At 39.6% G+C, this 16,781-nt stretch overlaps 1 protein-coding gene across 1 annotated transcript; it reads left to right on the top strand.

Moving 5' to 3' along the window:
* The first annotated feature begins 1,019 nt into the window (after positions 1–1,019).
* On the top strand, positions 1,020–16,518 carry LOC105935110 (14-3-3 protein beta/alpha-B). The gene is made up of 6 exons (XM_012875358.3): positions 1,020–1,154; positions 3,841–4,136; positions 6,500–6,623; positions 9,720–9,883; positions 12,009–12,104; positions 15,076–16,518. Exons 2-6 carry the CDS (start codon positions 3,846–3,848, stop codon positions 15,169–15,171), a joined length of 771 nt encoding a protein of 256 aa, XP_012730812.1. The 5' UTR covers positions 1,020–1,154; positions 3,841–3,845; the 3' UTR covers positions 15,172–16,518.
* Positions 16,519–16,781: the final 263 nt, after the last annotated feature.

Here is a 16,781-nt window from a genome sequence, read left to right as displayed (position 1 = left end):
ATTCAAGAACATAAAAGAAACAGAGTTGTGACATCTACTCTGGAAAGTGTTACAAGTCTTCAGGACTGGACAAACCCCAATGAGAGTCATTATCCACAAATAGAGAAAGTATGGAAGTGATGAATCTTTCCAGGAGTGGTTAGTTTACGAAAACTACTTTGTGACAAAAAAAACCCTCCTTTTTCCAAGCTAGCACCATCAAAAAAGGGATTGTCTAATAAATAATAGGTAGATCAAGTCAGCGAAGCTAACTGAATTCTGGGTAGATTCAGTTTTCTCAACGTCTACATTTCTAATTTTTATTTTAAAAAAATGTAAAAGGAGTTTTGTTTCATTTTCTTCTTACTTTGCTTACATCTAAGTACAAACCGCAAAATATGTGTAATTTTATATAAGAAAAATTAGGAAACTCAGAAAAACTAAAAAAAAAGAAGAGAATTTAGTAATTTTACATTTATACTCCAAACATTTTGTCAGTATGATAATAATACTTGTTTTACTACACTATTATTATTGTGTAAAGTAATGCATATTATAATTGATACTCATTGTTATTTTTTGCATTCATATATTGTTATCATACATTGTTATTTTAACCGCCCCCCAAAAATATTGTTGAGGTTATATCTCAAAGTGTCTTTCCTTCTGTCTTTCCTAACTACTGTGTTGAAATTGTAGCATTTTAAATAATTTAATGTGAGCGAAAAAAAAAATACCACTCAGGGGTTATAAAGCTAAAAAAAAGCCTATGGTTTATTTGGAATATATGTAAAGAAAGAAAAAAGGGGAGATGTTGTGAATTGTAGTGTTCCTTAATAAGGAAACAGTGCAGATTTAGGCGTAAAAATATCTCCCTTTTTTCTTAAATTTGAAAAAAAAAATAAATAAAAAAAAAAATCATCAACCCCAAAACAAAACAACGTTTTACAAAGAAAACCCCAAAGAAAAAGAAAACTCCAAACGCCAAAAGGCGGTAAAACATTTTTTTTTGCCTGTAAATGGGGTTGCTTAGCAACGACGGCCTGACGTCATCCGTCCCGGTGCGACCCTGCTGCTGTGCGTTTGATTGGAGGGAAACCCCGTGGATGAGCGGGAGAGATCATCAGCTGTGCGGCCGTGGCATCAGGAGCGACACCGTTTAACGACATTCACAGGTCAGTCCTACATCTACTTCAAACGACGTACTTTCCCCGAAATATCGGCGATTTAGCTCCGCACGGCTTTAGCTCGTCTTCTCGCTGGTCGCGGTTTTTTTTTTTTCAATCGGGCGTGTAGGTGGAAGTCATTGATGCTCCGCCGCTTCAGCTCAGTCATTGTTTGTTCGGCTTGTGCTGAACGAGAAGCTCCAAGTTGTCGCCCTTTAACGCGTCCATTCTTGTGCCAGACGGGGTTTATTTTAGAGGGCAGCTTGCGGGGTGTGTCGAATCTGCATTTGTGAATGAAGCGACCTAAAAAAGCGAACGGTTAATGAGAGCAAAAGCCAGCAGCTCCGTTGTTTTCCGGAAGGCTACAAAAAAAAAAAAAAGGGCGTTCACTGTGAGCTGAAGTAAGCTAGGCTCCTGGTATCTCACCGTTAAATGCATTAAGTGAACCAATTTTTATTTTCTCTGCTCGCGTGTAACCTTTTAATAACACAGCTCAACTTTTATTAATTCAGGAAAGGCAACGTTAATCTTGCCTGCCATGGTTCAACCCCAGTGGGCAGGTGTGCGCACGCGTGTGTGTGTGTGCGCGTGAGGTGAAACTGGGTGGGCGACATTCCTCAGAAGGGCGCAGGTGTGTGCTGGGAATTCTCCCTTTCTGGTCGTGGGATTTTATTTAGAAAGCTGGGATGACTCATGGGCTGAGAGCCTCTTATATAACGCAGAGAATCAGAATTTTTGCTGAATGAAAAACACCCTGGTTATCCAGCAGAATAAGAGGCCTACGTGTTTAAATAATCAAAGTTCCTGTGGAATAGATCAGTTTCCATCATGTGTGGACAGTAGGACTGCTGCTGTTTGGCTTACTGGACTTGCTATCCTTGTCCAGTGGCAGATTGTACTTTGTATCCTCCAGCTAAGCCCCTATGAAGACTTGAACACTCCATGTGGTTGGTTAATAGACTGAGCAGTATGTTTTTTTTTTTTTTTTTTTCTTCCCCATATTGACTTATAAGTCAATTGGGCACATAAGGATGCCTAAACGGCCCAGCCTACTTGAAATCCGATCAGAAGCAGGCTTTCTCTCTCTGGCTTTATTATGTCTAACAGCGTAGACTGCTGACCGATCGGACAGAAAAATAAAGCATTTCCTGGAAGTTAAGTTGGTAGAAATTGCCATTAGGCTGTTTTCACAAGAGGCGCTGATCGGCTTTTGGGCTAATTTCAGATTTTCGCGAATCCTTTACTTGTCGATGCACATTTTTTTTGACGTTTTCAGGGTTTGCTTGTTTGTAAGAAACAAGGCGAAATGATTGTTTCTGTCTGCTAAGAGCTTTCAGCAGTTATTTCTATACGCAGACGCGACGCTTGCTGAAAAGCAAGAATCTACTGAGTCAAAGTGAACTCAAAATGTCATTGGATTTGTTTATTTATATTATATTATTAGCAAGTAGCTTGTTTAGCATTGCTGACTGAAGAGCCTTCACTGTGTGCTAGTGGACCTTTGGTTACCAGGGTTTTGGCCTAGTACAAATTAAAACAGCTCAGGTGTCTAAACCGCTAGTTGTACCATTCCTGCAATATATAGTCTACTTAGCGAGACGCCTAAAAGCTGGAACGATCAGGGTTTTCTGTGCCGGTCTGGACCACAGAGTAAAGTAGCACTGTGCACTGTAGGTCAGCTGGCTGAAAGAAGGCCTCTGCACAGTAAAAAGGGAGTTGTGGTGTGGAAACTAAAGGATGTTTCTCCAATTTAAATCAATTATACAATTGAAATAGGGCATATTTGAATTTTTACAATAATGTTGAAATCTTGGAACCATGGCATCAAGATTATCATGCCGTAATAATCTTATCCTTACATGGATCTCTCCTTGTGAATGCCGGGTCTCGCTGTGCTGCTGAGGTTTTCCAAAAGGTTGCTAACATTTCCAAGTCCAGCATGTTCCGTTACAGACCGAGGCGTGATGCCAAAAAACTAATATGTACCCTGCCTATTTTATGAAGACAGCTCTGAGTCAATTTGCCCTTTATGTGGGTACATAATAACCTGTTGAAGACTTATTTTCTATACTCATACATTCAGGTGTAGCATGAGGAAAAACTGTACGGTGAGGGAGCTAAATGATCAGCGCTGGCCAAAGTCCAACTCCCTTTAATAGCCTGAATGAGCCGCTGCTATTCATCTGTTGAAATGAAAAGGCTTTTTTTTTTTTATATGGCTTCTTGCATCTTTGTGCTTCCTTGTATAAACCAATCTGTGACGAGACAATGCAGACGACTCGGTCTGAATAGCAAGCTAATAGTCTTGAGAAGCTGCGGTCGGCGTGTCACCACCCAAATTTACTCAGAGTTAAACACTTGATGGGATTGCAGCCAATGTCAACAAATGATGTGGATTTAGTTTCAGTAAAGATACCAGAGGAAGGTAGAACAGAAAATGCCCTTTTTTTTTCTGTCCCTCAGTGGGGAAATAAATGTGAACTGAATAGCCGGCCAGCGTTCGTGCGTGATCTAACAGATTTGCAAAGTGGCGCGGCGTTAATGAATAATTTGCTATACAAGGAAAAAAGATGTTGAAATCTATTGTGGTTCTCCCCTAGTTCGTGTGTCAGATAAAGCACTCGCTCACCTCTCTGGTTCCTGTTTGTCCCCCGACTTCCTCTCTCACGTCCTTTCCTTCCTCGGCCCCACACAGAAGCCATGGCAGACAAGGCGGAGCTGGTGCAGAAGGCCAAGCTGGCCGAGCAGGCCGAGCGCTACGACGACATGGCCGCCGCCATGAAGGCCGTCACGGAGGAGGGCTCGGAGCTCAACAACGAGGAGCGCAACCTGCTGTCGGTGGCCTACAAGAACGTGGTGGGAGCCAGGAGGTCCTCCTGGCGGGTGGTGTCCAGCATGGAGCAGAAGTCCGACGGCACCAAGACCGCGCTGGCAAAGGAGTACAGGGAGAAAATCGAGAAGGAGCTGAACGACATCTGCAAGGAGGTTCTGGTGAGAGCTGAGATGAGAAGGTTGGAGAGGGTGGAGGACAGGAAGAGCTTTTTTTTTTTTTTTCCTCAGAAAACTTGGAAGATGCAGAGAATTTAGCTGTACGCGATTTAAAGATGTTAGATGGCTGGGACGTGTCGGCACGTCACTCTAATCTGAAAGCGTCAGGGTTTCAAACAACGTTCTGTGATTAAAAATGTTCTTTTATGTGTTTAGTCAGTAGTTTTAGGGGGAATTTGTGCCGAGTCAACGATGGACTGTAGCAATGTTAGAAGGGGCTCCCCAGTGGGCGCTGTGGGGACATCTACTGGCTGCCTGTGGCGCTTAAACATCATCAGCCACTTTTTTTATTATTATTAATTAGAGGACTAGATGATTGATTAGAGGACCAGCATGTAGTTATGTTTTTTTTTTCTTTCAGAAAGATAACGCCCCTCTTTAAAACTTGCCTGCTTCTAAATCTGTTGGAAGTATATTTTATGTTGCATTTGTCAGACAGAATATTGATGCTTCTTTGGATTTGTAACGAAGACCAAACTGCTTTTTTATATATATATATTTATTTATTTATTTTAGGGCTGGGCAACGATTAAAATATTTAATTGCGATTAATTGCCCTGATTAATCGCATTGTATTTACAAACTCCAAGAATGAATTCAAAAGTAGTGTAAAGAGCACTTTTATTTTAATGTTCTGCTGCCATATGAACAAAAGTGTTGTAACATTTGTAGCACTTATCAGTAACACATATTTAGTGTAAAGCTCAACTTAAACATGTAAAACAAAAAATAGCAATAATAATAAGTTAAAGCTTATTGCCACTGACAGGGAATTCTCTTTATGAGGAAAAAATCTACCAAAAACAGGCAATTTCTGAGGTAACCGCAGGGAGCAGCATTACCATTTTATGTTCAATACCAAAGTTTAACTTGGCAGTGGTTCCAACTAACTTGTTTCTGTCATATTCAATGCTGGAAGAACTTTAAACTGAAATGCTTGCTAACTCGATATGCTTGCGTTGCTTGCGTTTATTTGACGTTAACACACGGTTTTTTGTTGTTGCTTTCTCGCGTGCATATAGTGAATGTCAGGGGAAAACAGGCAAAAACACATGGATACTTTGAAACGAGAAGCGGCGTCGATGCAGACCCCCCCCCCGCTCCGCTCCGCTCCGCTCCGCACAAAACTTGTTCCGTTCACCAACTCACCGCCTCGCCTAAGCAAATTCCTGCGGGAAACACCGCCTTCCCCGCGTCGGCTTAGTTTTTTTCCGGCCAGCACCTTTCTTACTCCTTGAATCCGAGGTTTGGTTGACAGCGACGTTATTGGCGCATTATCGCCACCTACTGTTCTGATTCAAACCCCTACACCGCAGCAACAGACCTTCACAAAATAAAAGCATGTGAGCAACATGCGTTAATGCGCGTTAAAGAAAATATCGCTGTTAATAGTCTGAGTGAACACGAAATTAACGCGTTAACTTGCCCAGCCCTAATATATATGCTTCTAACAATTACATCTTGTCCTTACTGCTATTTTTTAAGAGTCTTTGTCGATATTCTTTGTGCATTTGCCTTGTCTTGCAAAAAATAATAGATTCAACTTATTTAAAAAGAATCGTTCACGTCAAAACCACAACTTATTGTATATTCTAGGATTTGAATACAAATTAGTGCATATTTGATGTGGGAGGAAAAGATTATAGTTTTAAGATTGAAAAGATTTAATCTTAAAACTGTGGCCTGCATTGGTTTTCAAGCCACAGTTTTGCTTTCAAACCTCTAAATTAAATCTAGTGCGTTCAGAAGAAGCGAGAAGCTTGCCGTTAGGGGGAAACAGCACGGATGTGGAGAAAAGGGGATCTGATCCAATTCAACTTGGAGGTGAAATATGGCGTGCTGTAGAGTTTTCAGTCCCGTGCTTTAAAGCTTGACTTCCCATTCACATAATTGCCCTCTCGGATGGGCCTTCACTGACCTTTATGCTCACAACTGCTATAGATCCAAATGAAAAAGATCATAAAGGTCAGGGAAAGCAGTGGGGACACAGTTAGGATGATGAAGCAAAAATCTGATGGACACGCGACCAAAGTTCAAACATTGAACGAATAGCTGGAAAGCGATCTAACAGAGCTGAAGCTGCCTTGTCAAGAATAGGCTAAAAAAAAAAAAAAAAAAAAAAAAAAAGCTGGAGTTCTGCCTGTTTTGGTGGCTGTGACTTAAGAAGCTCTTTGTCAGAAAAGTGTTTTTAATATCAAAACAATAGAATTAAGGGTGATTGTGATTTATTTAAGTCATACTTTCATGATTTTTTTTTTGGCTTTAAAATCTAAATGCGTTTAAAAGTTCTACCCTTTGTCCTGCAGGACCTACTCGACAAACATCTCATCCCCAAAGCGACGCCTGCTGACAGCAAAGTCTTCTACCTGAAGATGAAGGGAGACTACTACCGATACCTGGCTGAGGTGGCAACCGGAGAGGACAAGGAAAGTAAGCAAAGCACGACTCTCTCTTCATTAGATTCATGCAGATCAGGCACGTTTAGAGGTAGAGCCTTCTGTTTTAAAAGCTGGACCTGGGTTGTATTTAAATCTGTGGTCTGCAGCGCATCCGTTGGATTGATGGCATGAATGTGTGCCGATCAGAGCGCCTGTAGATCCTGCGTGGCGTGAAGACTCTTGGCATGTTTCACATGTTTGTGGGCAGAAAACTGACCATCCTCTTTGTCCTTGACCAACATCCGTCAGTCATGTTGCAGCAGCATGGGCTGCTGCAACAGGAGCGGCACCATGCTGTGAGATGCTTTTAGCTGCGAGGACATGATGTTGACTTCCTGAAAAAGGGTTTAGGTTTTATTACTCGCTTCAGAAAGCATAGTTTAGATTAGGGCTGAACGATTTTGGAAAATAATCTAATTGCGATTTTCTTTTTCTTAAAATTGCGATTTAATACGATTTTTTTCCCAGTTTGATTTATCATGTCTTTTTAAACATATACAAACAGCAAATCAATTTGTTTCCTTGCTGTGCAGATTAGTTGCTAAAAGACCTGCAGCATCTAAACTCAGAGCAGAAATTATTGCGTTCTGCCTACAATATATTTTAACCAAAATTGCAATTTTGACTTTTCTCTGCGTTAACCACAAGCAACAAAAATGGCCTCTAAATAAAGATGTTTGTAAACAAAGACTATTTAAAACAAGAACTTTTAATGTTTCTATTAATCAGAATATTGTTCAAGAGAACAGCTTTTAGTTGATCTGGACATCAATCCTTGTTGAACATAATGTGCAACCAACAAGCAAGTCTATGTATGAAACTTATTGACCTGTACTTAATGCTATGTATGATTATATAAACTCTAATACAAGTAATAAAAATAGATTATCTCACTGCTGCAACTGTCTTCCCTTCCATGTGGAGGCAAACCCACTTTAAACATTTTACCAACACCTGAAGGACGTGTCTAAGTCCATGATTGTTACATAGCCAAAAATTGCAGACCTCTGCGATTTGTAAATTGTGTTTTTTTTAAAATCGCGATTATATTGAAAATGCGATTAATTGTTCAGCCCTAGTTTAGATTTAAATCCCCTATGGAATGTCATGGAAATGGGTTATTTCATCCAAAAATCTATAGCACTCCCTTTTGAGTGGGTATAATTCCTCTTTAATCAATGATCTATATTTTTCCGTTCTAGCGTTTCTTGTTGATAATCGTTGGTGTTATGTTTCTCTGAGACGCTGGCCCTTTTTTTTTTTTTTTTTTTTCTCCTGAACTAAACCAGGACTTCACTGGTTCCCAGTCAGATATATGTCCGTTCAAACATCCCTACGGTTTGTTTGCTCCACTTCCTGTTCAATTCTGAAGCTCTGAGGAAAAAAAAAATCTTTGATTAAAGCTGGAATTTAGTGATTCTGGGGATTTTTTTCTTTTTTTTTTTTTTCCTTTGTAAACCACTGACCAGCATTTACCTGCACCAATAGAGATCCAGAGTTTCAAGCCACATTTATTAAAACGTCTAGGCGATGTTTACTGTAAATGTGGCAGAAATCAAGTTCCAGCATGGTAGACATGACGCCCTTGTTTTGACTGGTTGTTGGCTCCACAGGCCCACGTCCAGCTCATAGCAGAACGCCGTTCTTTCCTCTCGTATCACCTTGGTTCTGATGGATCCAGTTCATCAGTCTGAGTCAATACGTGGGCCAATGGAAGCCTAAAGATCTGGTACCCATAGGGCTGAACAATTAATCACATTTTCAATATAATCGCGATTTAAAAAAACGCAATTTCCAAGTCGCAGAGTCTGCAATTTTTGGCTCTGTAACAATCAGGGAATTAGACGCGTCCTTTATGTGTCTGTAAAATGTTTAAAGTGGGTTTGCCTCCACATGGAAGGGAAGACAGTTGCATCAGTGAGATAATCTAATTTTATTACTTGTTTTAGAGTTTATATAATCATACATAGCATTAAGTTCTGGTCAACCAGTTTAATACATAGACTTGCTTGTTGGTTGGACTTTATGTTCAACAAGGATTGATGTCCAAATCAACTAAAAGCTGTTCTCTTGAATATTATTCTGATTAATAGAAACATTAAAAGTTCTTGTTTTGAATAGTCCTTGTTTACAAACGTCTTTATTTAGACGCCATTTTGTTGCTTGTAGTTAACGCAGAGAAAAGTCAAAATTTCAATTTTGATTGAAATATATCGTAGCCAGAATGCAATCATTTCTGCTCCGAGTTTAGATGCTGCGGGTCTTTTAGCGACTAATCTGCACAGCGAGGAAACAAAATGATTTGTTGTTTGTATATGTTTAAAAAGACATGATAAATTAAACTGGAAAAAGAAAATTGCATTAAATCGCAATATTAAGGAAAAAAAAATCGCAATTAGATTATTTTCCAAAATCGTTCAGCCCTAGGTACCCCCGCGCCCCAGCTTTAGACTTTCTGAAAAGCCCCTCTACTTAACTAAAAAGGGGTTTCTTGGCTCAAATTAGGACCAGTGATTTTATTTTCAGCAGTAATGCAACATAACAGCAGGACCGAAACCTGTTGGAGGGGTTCTGAATGTTTCTCAAACACCAGTCTTCCAGGTTCTGGTGTCCCGTAGTGTTTCAAAGCGTCATTGGTCCAGAACGCCTGTATTAAATGGTTGAATCACCTCCTCAGCGTTCAGCCAGCTTCTGCTAATTAACTAATTATTTAACGTTTGCTGCCGCACAAACTCATCCAAAAGCTGCCGGAGAGCAGCCTGTTGTACAATGTGAAGCATCAGGTGAATAAAGCATCAGTTCAGCAAGACAATAGTTTTATAAATCAGCTCTGAACGCATGCTGGGGTCCAAACAAATACGGCTGTCTTTTTTTATATTAATTTGGTCCCAGTTAAACTCTCACGTCTCCACGTTTACCTTCACTAAACGGATGTAAATCTGGCCTTGGGTCGATCTGATGCTGCATAATGACATCCAGATGTTGTATAGCTGCACTTGTGTAACAAAACCTAAGAGGTTTTTTTTTTTTTTTCCCTTCGTTGAAATATCTGCCTCCTCACCTGACTAACCGTTCTCTTTTTATGAAGCCATCATCAACAGCTCACAAGAGGCCTACCAGAAGGCGTTGGATATCAGCACCAAAGAAATGCCTCCCACACATCCCATCCGCCTGGGCCTCGCTCTCAACTTCTCCGTTTTCTACTACGAGATCGTCAACTCACCCGACAAGGCCTGCACACTGGCCAAAACGGTGAGGAGCCCCGCCCTACACTGCAACAACGGATCTAAAAATAAGTAAAATGTTCTTAAATTTAGTGTATTTGTCCTAGATTTCAGCAGGTAAATAAGATCTGCCAATGGGAAGAGTCATTTTACCCCTAAAATAAGATAATTAAACATACTGCACTTGAAATAAGATGATGGAGATGAGTTGTTCCTATTTTAAGTGCAAAAATCTTATTCTATTGGCATGTCCCCTTATTTACCTGCTCAAATCAAGAACAAATACACTATTTTCAAGAACATTTTACTTGTTTTTAGTTTCGTTTTTGCAGTGTAGTCCTGCTTTGGTGTCGTTTGACCGACTCATTCCCTTTGGCTCCTTAAGGTTAAGGTTAGGACCTGCTGCTTAAATGGCTCACACTTAATTTGTTTTAAAACACGCTGAGGCAATGAAGACGCAGCCGTATTGATGTGACACAAAAAAGGATTTGGAAAGTAAAACTGGAGCCAAGAATAAATTGGATTTTAGGCATATCTGAAACATTAGACGTGCTACTATAGAGCATTGGCTTCATTTCGTCTAAAAGAGATGATTTTAAGGTAGAGCTGATCATTTTCTGAGTCTGCCTGATGCTACTGTAGGTTCTTCATTGAAGCTGGGATTTCCAGCATAGGAAATTGAAAAACTTAATTGATTTTATCTTTTATAAATTAAATCAAACATGTAAATAAGTTTTGGGCAGAGCTGATCTTCCTTTTGGACACTGCCGAATCATAACCCAACCTCCGCCTCATGAAATTGTGTAGAAGCAGTGAATAGATGTTGTTATTCCAGCTTTGTGTTGTCGTGAGTTGTGGTTTCTGCTGATATTAACCTTTTCTTATAAAAAAGGGTCCAAAGTATTCTGAAATGAGAGTAAAAAAACATCAGAACAAACTCTAAACTCCCTTTCTGAATGTCGGAAGAGTGGGCAGATGTGGCTTTAAAGCTTCTCTGTTTATCAGGGTTCCCACGGGTCCTTGAAATCCTTGAAAGTTTGTGAATCTGAAAAAATAAATTCAAAGTTCTTGAAAACAGCCAAAAAAAACCCACCTTGTCCTTGAAAGTCCTTGAATTTTTTTGTGGGGTTGAAAGTTCACACGGATGACGACTCATGTGTCATTATTTTACTACCACACGATCTTTTAAAATTATGTTTATTCCTCAGACTTTTAATTTGCAAAAGTACGTTCGCTCTTCTTCGTTAGTTGGTAGGCTACGGTTTAGGCCTACATGCGTCCAATAGGTTACATTCACGCAGTGTTGCCAACTCAGCGACTTTGTTGCTATATTCAGCGACTTTTCAGAGTCAAAGTCACAAACTAGCTTAATCAAAGATGAAAGTAAGTGAAACAAATTGATATAATTCTGAACATCTCAATGCTGCACTTTTTTCCATTAAATTCCATGAAACGGTAGGCTAATGTACATCTTATATGTAATGTAGTATGGCATAGCCATGTACTGTGGATATAAATGTAGGCTATGAATATGATCAATATCAATGTAGGCGATAAATTAAGTCCACTTTCTTGCATTGCTTCTGACCCAACAACTTCTATGCCGTTTAGTCTTTTATTGAATTTGCATTGTATTAAAATATGATGACCTATTCAGCGGTCACAGTAGGTAAATGCCGCCACGTGTGGTCCTTGAATTTGAGGAAATTGGTCCTGGAAAGCCCTTAAAAGGTCCTTGAATTTGATGTTCACCAAGGTGTGGGAACCCTGGTTTATGCATGTTGCTGGATGAAGCAAATTGGTTAAGAGGTACAGTTTTAGTCTAATGTTGCTCACTTTAAACACTGAAGAGTTTTGTTGTACCCCAACCTGGGAGTGTTTGGGTACGATTAGATTCTTTTCCCCAGATGATTTCTCAGTCTCTCTACTCTAAATTAGTGAAGTCTGAAATTTGTAACCCTGTAAACTATAATTTATCGGACTTCTCGGTCGAATCTTAAAAAAACCCTTCTTCTGTCTGTGTATCTTGCCTCCAACTGTCTGAATAAATCTTACAGCCAATCTTGTTGAACAATTTTATATTTGCCTAATATTAAGGTTAAAAGTAGTTTAGTTTCCTACTTTTAATATAACGTACCTCCTGTCTCCTGCAGGCCTTTGACGAAGCCATAGCCATGCTGGACACCCTGAGCAGCGACTCCTACAAAGACAGCACCCTGATCATGCAGCTGCTCCGTGACAATCTCACAGTGAGTGCTTGACTTTCAGCACCCAGCATATATTCTCTCCCCTTGAACCTTTTCACAGTAAAAACAACAAACACTGGCGTATTTTATTGGATTTTTATGTGATGGATCTAAACAAGGTGGTGTATAATTTTAAAACGGAAAGGTTTTCAACATTGAGCTGGTATATGAAGCGAGTCGCCTCTTTGTGCTCAGACGTCTTAGATCACACGCGTCAAACTCGAGGCCTGCGGGCCGAATCCGGCCCCTCAAGGCAATTTATCCGGCCCTCAAGAGCCAAAAACGGCATATGATGTCATAAAGTAGAGGTATATATCTTTTTAAAGTGTACTGTATAAAGTGGCTAAAACTGAGCCTCCTGTAGCGAATGTTGATTTTTTTTTTTTTTTTTAAACTGTGTAGTAACAGCATCCTGCCACTAGATGTCAGTTTTCCCACAACACATTAAAACAACCCATAAATGTCCAACAAGAGAAGTGATGCAGAATGATGAGTTTAAAGTGTAACTCACCCCCATTATCAACTTTCTTTGCACATAAACTGTATAAACTGGGCCTAAGGTGCTACTTTTATGTTGCTGTGCATTTTTTTAATATTTCTATGTGAACTGAAATCAAATAATGAAATCAAAAGTATCATTTATACATGAGCAATCGGCCCTTTTAATGACAAAGTGGCCCCATATAGAAATGAGTTTGACACGCCTGTCTTAGATCAATGATTTTTAGAACCACATTTTGCTGTAAATCCAGCTGCAAACTTTTGCCTATGTCTCCTTTTAAAGCTTTGCAAAACCATTGGACTGAGCCAATGGGAACAGGCTAGCACATTCGAACACATGATTATTATTTGTTCTGAATGATTAACTTGTAGCTCTGGCTGTTTAGGGTCTCTGTCCCAGTTTCTAGTCTTTCAGAGCCTCTAACACGTTTTCTTCTAGGGTTACCTTGTATTTAGCGGCACGCCTTAAAGTCTGGCCTGCTTCCCTGTCCATCCCCACAACTAGATAACCCCCTCATCTTTCACTGAGGATGCTGTGGTTAGGGGTGATGTTTAGCTTTCCTGCCACCCAGTGTTCTGCATGCAGGCCAGTTCTTGTCTCATCTGATCAGAACTCCTCCTCCGCCGGGTTGCCTGCATGGCTGTTGTCAAACCATAAACTGGACTTCTTGTGGCTTTCTTCAATTATTTATTTCATCCTGCAACTTTTCCATGAATGCCAGATCAATTAGTTGCACAGTTGATGGATTCTCCTACATGAGCTCTTGGTGTTTGCAGTTCATCCAGAGATGCCACAGGTTTCTTGACTGCTTGTCTGATTAATATTCTCCTGTACTGGTCTGCCTTGGTATGTTTGCAGTGAGGATGGCCAGTTATGGTAGTTTTTACCACATTTTTGTCTTTTAAATCACCTATAAGTTTGATCTGTCATAATAGTTGTGTTCCCATTGTTTTTTTTTATGCACATTCTGAAATATCAGCAGAATTGGAATTAACTCAGAACAATCGCAAAAACGTTTTTAAGCTCGCTTGAGAAGGTTTTTGACTTTTGTGTAAAAGCATAAATGCTCTAAAGAGGAGATGGAAACACATTTGTCCAATTAGTTCTGATGCAGCGAACATTTACGTCACATGACCGATCGGCTGTTTCTGCTGTCAGCGTCTTCCTGAATGCTCACATAACGCTTAAAAGCAGCTTTTCTTAGTCTCGAGCTAAAAAAAATAGCAATGCATTGATTAAAACCTGACTCCATTACTGATCTGTGATCGCTAGTTTACCACCTCTACTTCCTGTTTATTACAGCGTAACGTTAAAGTATGACGACATTCTGTTTGCCGTCGTCTGGTTAATTTGCTACAAACCAGGAGGATTGAAACACGTCTGATTCGCATTTTGCTTTTTTTGACATTTTAAAAGTTCGCTTAATGTTTGAATGAGAATTAGATGGAAATGGTTGAGAAACTACATGATTTATATTTACTAACTTCTAAATTTTAGCGTGTTGGACTTGTTGCTTTTACAAATGCTTCTTTGTTGGTTCCATGAGAGCATTAATGAATGTCATTATCTTTTTAGAAATATGATTAAATGCAGGTATTGCACAATATAACAGTGCTCTAGGATGATTTCCTTTTTTATGCTGAGATTACTTCAGACATGTCTGGACTGTTGACTGATCAGGTGACTGAAGATGGTGTTCTGGATTTTATTTTGGGTTATCAGAGTAAAAGAGGCTAAATACAAATTATTGCCACAATCTTGTTTTATTATTATTATTATTATTATTATTATTATTATTATTATTATTATTATTATTATTATTATTATTATTATTATTATTATTATTATTATTATTAAACTACAAATTTCCTTTTAAAAGATCTATAAGTAATACTGACACCTTGTGGCTCAAATTGGTACAACAGCTTGCCAATCACAATCCAATATGCCATACGGTTGTACTCTGGTCTGCTTCTCTCACTGGCTCCCATGTTAGCAGGCTGCTGCTCTTTTGTCAAGATAAAATGCTAAATGCTGCGCTCTGTTTTGGGAACCCTGGGAAACCTCATATGATTGGCTCAGGAACCAGGAAGGAAACACGGGCTACAAACCAAAGTATTTCCGGACCGTACCTCGATGTTTGAAAGGATAAAAACATGATCCATTGTTGATGGAGTGGACTGATTGTTTATAGGGAATGTTACTTCCATACCAGGTGACAAGAGAATGATTTAGGTGGATTTTACAGTAAATATCTTACTTATTGCTCCTTTAACTTTGCAATTTGGTTCTGAATTGCTGGTCTGTCACATAAAACTCCAATAAAATTTAAGCTTTTTTTTCCAATTGGTTCTAAAGTGATTGAATGTGAGGGGGGGAAACCGGATAGCTATTAATGTTTTTTGCTCTGTGGATTTTTATTTTTGATAAATGTGTGCCCAACCCTTTTGCTCCTTTGTTGCCTCGTTGCAGCTGTGGATGTCGGACGCGCAGGGAGAGGGCGAAGATGAAGTGAAGGAGACGGAGCAGGAGCCGGCACCGGCACCGGAGACAGAGGAGAAGAACTGAATTACAGGAGGAAAAATAAAACAACACATTTTTTACCTCTCACCAGCCTAAGTTGTGTGCTTGGTTGCGTGTATGTGTGTGTACGTGTGCACATACATGCACAGATATGTATGTTTACACTCCACTGACGGTGTGTAAAAGTACAGGATGTGTGTGCAGATGCATTGAAGTGTATGTGTGTGTGTGTGGGAGAGAGTGAATGATAATTGTATGAACACCTCCACAGAGAAAAGGATGGAATAGACTTGATTTCCTTTTTTTGAACATTATTATTCCGTGAACCTGTGTATTCTTGTTTTTGTGTGGACTTTAGATCCCCTTTAGATCTGCCCCTCATGATCTGTAATATTTATCAGTGTAGCAAACTGCTGCTGGTGCAGGAAAACAAAGAACATGACCTCTGATCTGTCTCTGGAGAATTTCTATGTTTTTACTTGAACTAAACAACCTTTGTGACACTCCGCGTCCACTAAAGTATCTCTGGAAGAAAAAAAAAAAAAAAAAAAGAGGGCAAGGTCTCTAATGTCCCCATGTTGACAGTAGGCGGTGATCGTACGCCGTCCCAGGTAAAGATGCGTCTCCGTAGTGCTTGTGCCCACCCCGCCCTGTTGGTGTCCCGTGTAGCCGGTAGCGTGTAAATGGATGGTACATGTTGCTGTTTGAACGACTACTTTTCATTTTTGGTCCATCTTGTTGAGCGACCTTTTTTATCAACCGTGAAACGTGTGGTCTTTTTTTTGATTTCCTGCAGTTTTTCCCACACCACAGAATAAGGTAAACCGCCTAAGATGACATCTTGAAGAAAAACAATTAAATAAATGGCTTGATACTGTAACCTTTTTGATATTTTAACTCTTCAGCGGTGCAGAGGATACTTTACGCCATGCGCTTTTATGTGGCTTTCTAATCTTTTTCTATCAGGTGTTCTTTTTACTATTTTTGATTTCCTGTATTTTACTCTCTTCGACTCCTGCAGAATGTATGTGGTTCTCAGTAGTGGTGTGTGTGTGTGTGTGCGCGTTGGGGGGGTTTAGGCATGCTTCAAAACTGGCAGTTTAGGATTTAGCTTTAACCCGGTGTTTTTAAACGTAACATTTTATCTTTTTTATGAGAGTACATCATGACACGTGGAGTAAAAAGTGAGCATCAAAGTAATGTCATAGACAGCTTCATTAAAGCCATTTTTGTAGTTACAGAGTAGTGCCAGTATGGAATTACAGTATCTTGGTTTAAGGGGGGGAGAAAAAAAAAAGGTGGGATACATGATTCAGAATTTGCAAATCACACAACGAGTGCATTATTTGGTTACGTGCTTTCATGTAAGTGGAATTAAAACATTGAAACTGAGCTACTTGTGTATTGTGTATATTTTTTTATATAAACATTTGTTCCAGCCACATTTACCGTTTATGTGCGGTCGTCAAACGACGTCAAACTCAGAACATCTGTTTGTTGCATTCATTCAGTGGAGAACCCATCTCACTAAAACAAACAAATGTATTGGAGGGGACTTGTGGTGCTTTTAAGGTCTTTTCACGTTTAAATCATTTAGTTTTGATGTAGATAAAGTTGAGCTGTGGTGCTTTGGTCTGCTTTGGCTCATTATTGGT

This window comes from Fundulus heteroclitus, chromosome 13 (genome assembly GCF_011125445.2).
Source record: "Fundulus heteroclitus isolate FHET01 chromosome 13, MU-UCD_Fhet_4.1, whole genome shotgun sequence".
Taxonomy (NCBI): domain Eukaryota; kingdom Metazoa; phylum Chordata; class Actinopteri; order Cyprinodontiformes; family Fundulidae; genus Fundulus; species Fundulus heteroclitus.
Note: the sequence above shows the minus strand (reverse complement) of the source record. Positions and strands in the feature narration are given on the sequence as shown.

What these genes read in the sequence shown, in the direction of transcription:
- LOC105935110 (XM_012875358.3), top strand. Translation starts at nt 3,846, where the DNA reads ATGGCAGACAAGGCGGAGCTGGTGCAGAAGGCCAAGCTGGCCGAGCAG. An exon ending in ACATCTGCAAGGAGGTTCTG is followed by an intron (nt 4,137 to 6,499) that starts GTGAGAGCTGAG and finishes TTTGTCCTGCAG; the next exon opens with GACCTACTCGACAAACATCT. An exon ending in TGCTCCGTGACAATCTCACA is followed by an intron (nt 12,105 to 15,075) that starts GTGAGTGCTTGA and finishes GCCTCGTTGCAG; the next exon opens with CTGTGGATGTCGGACGCGCA.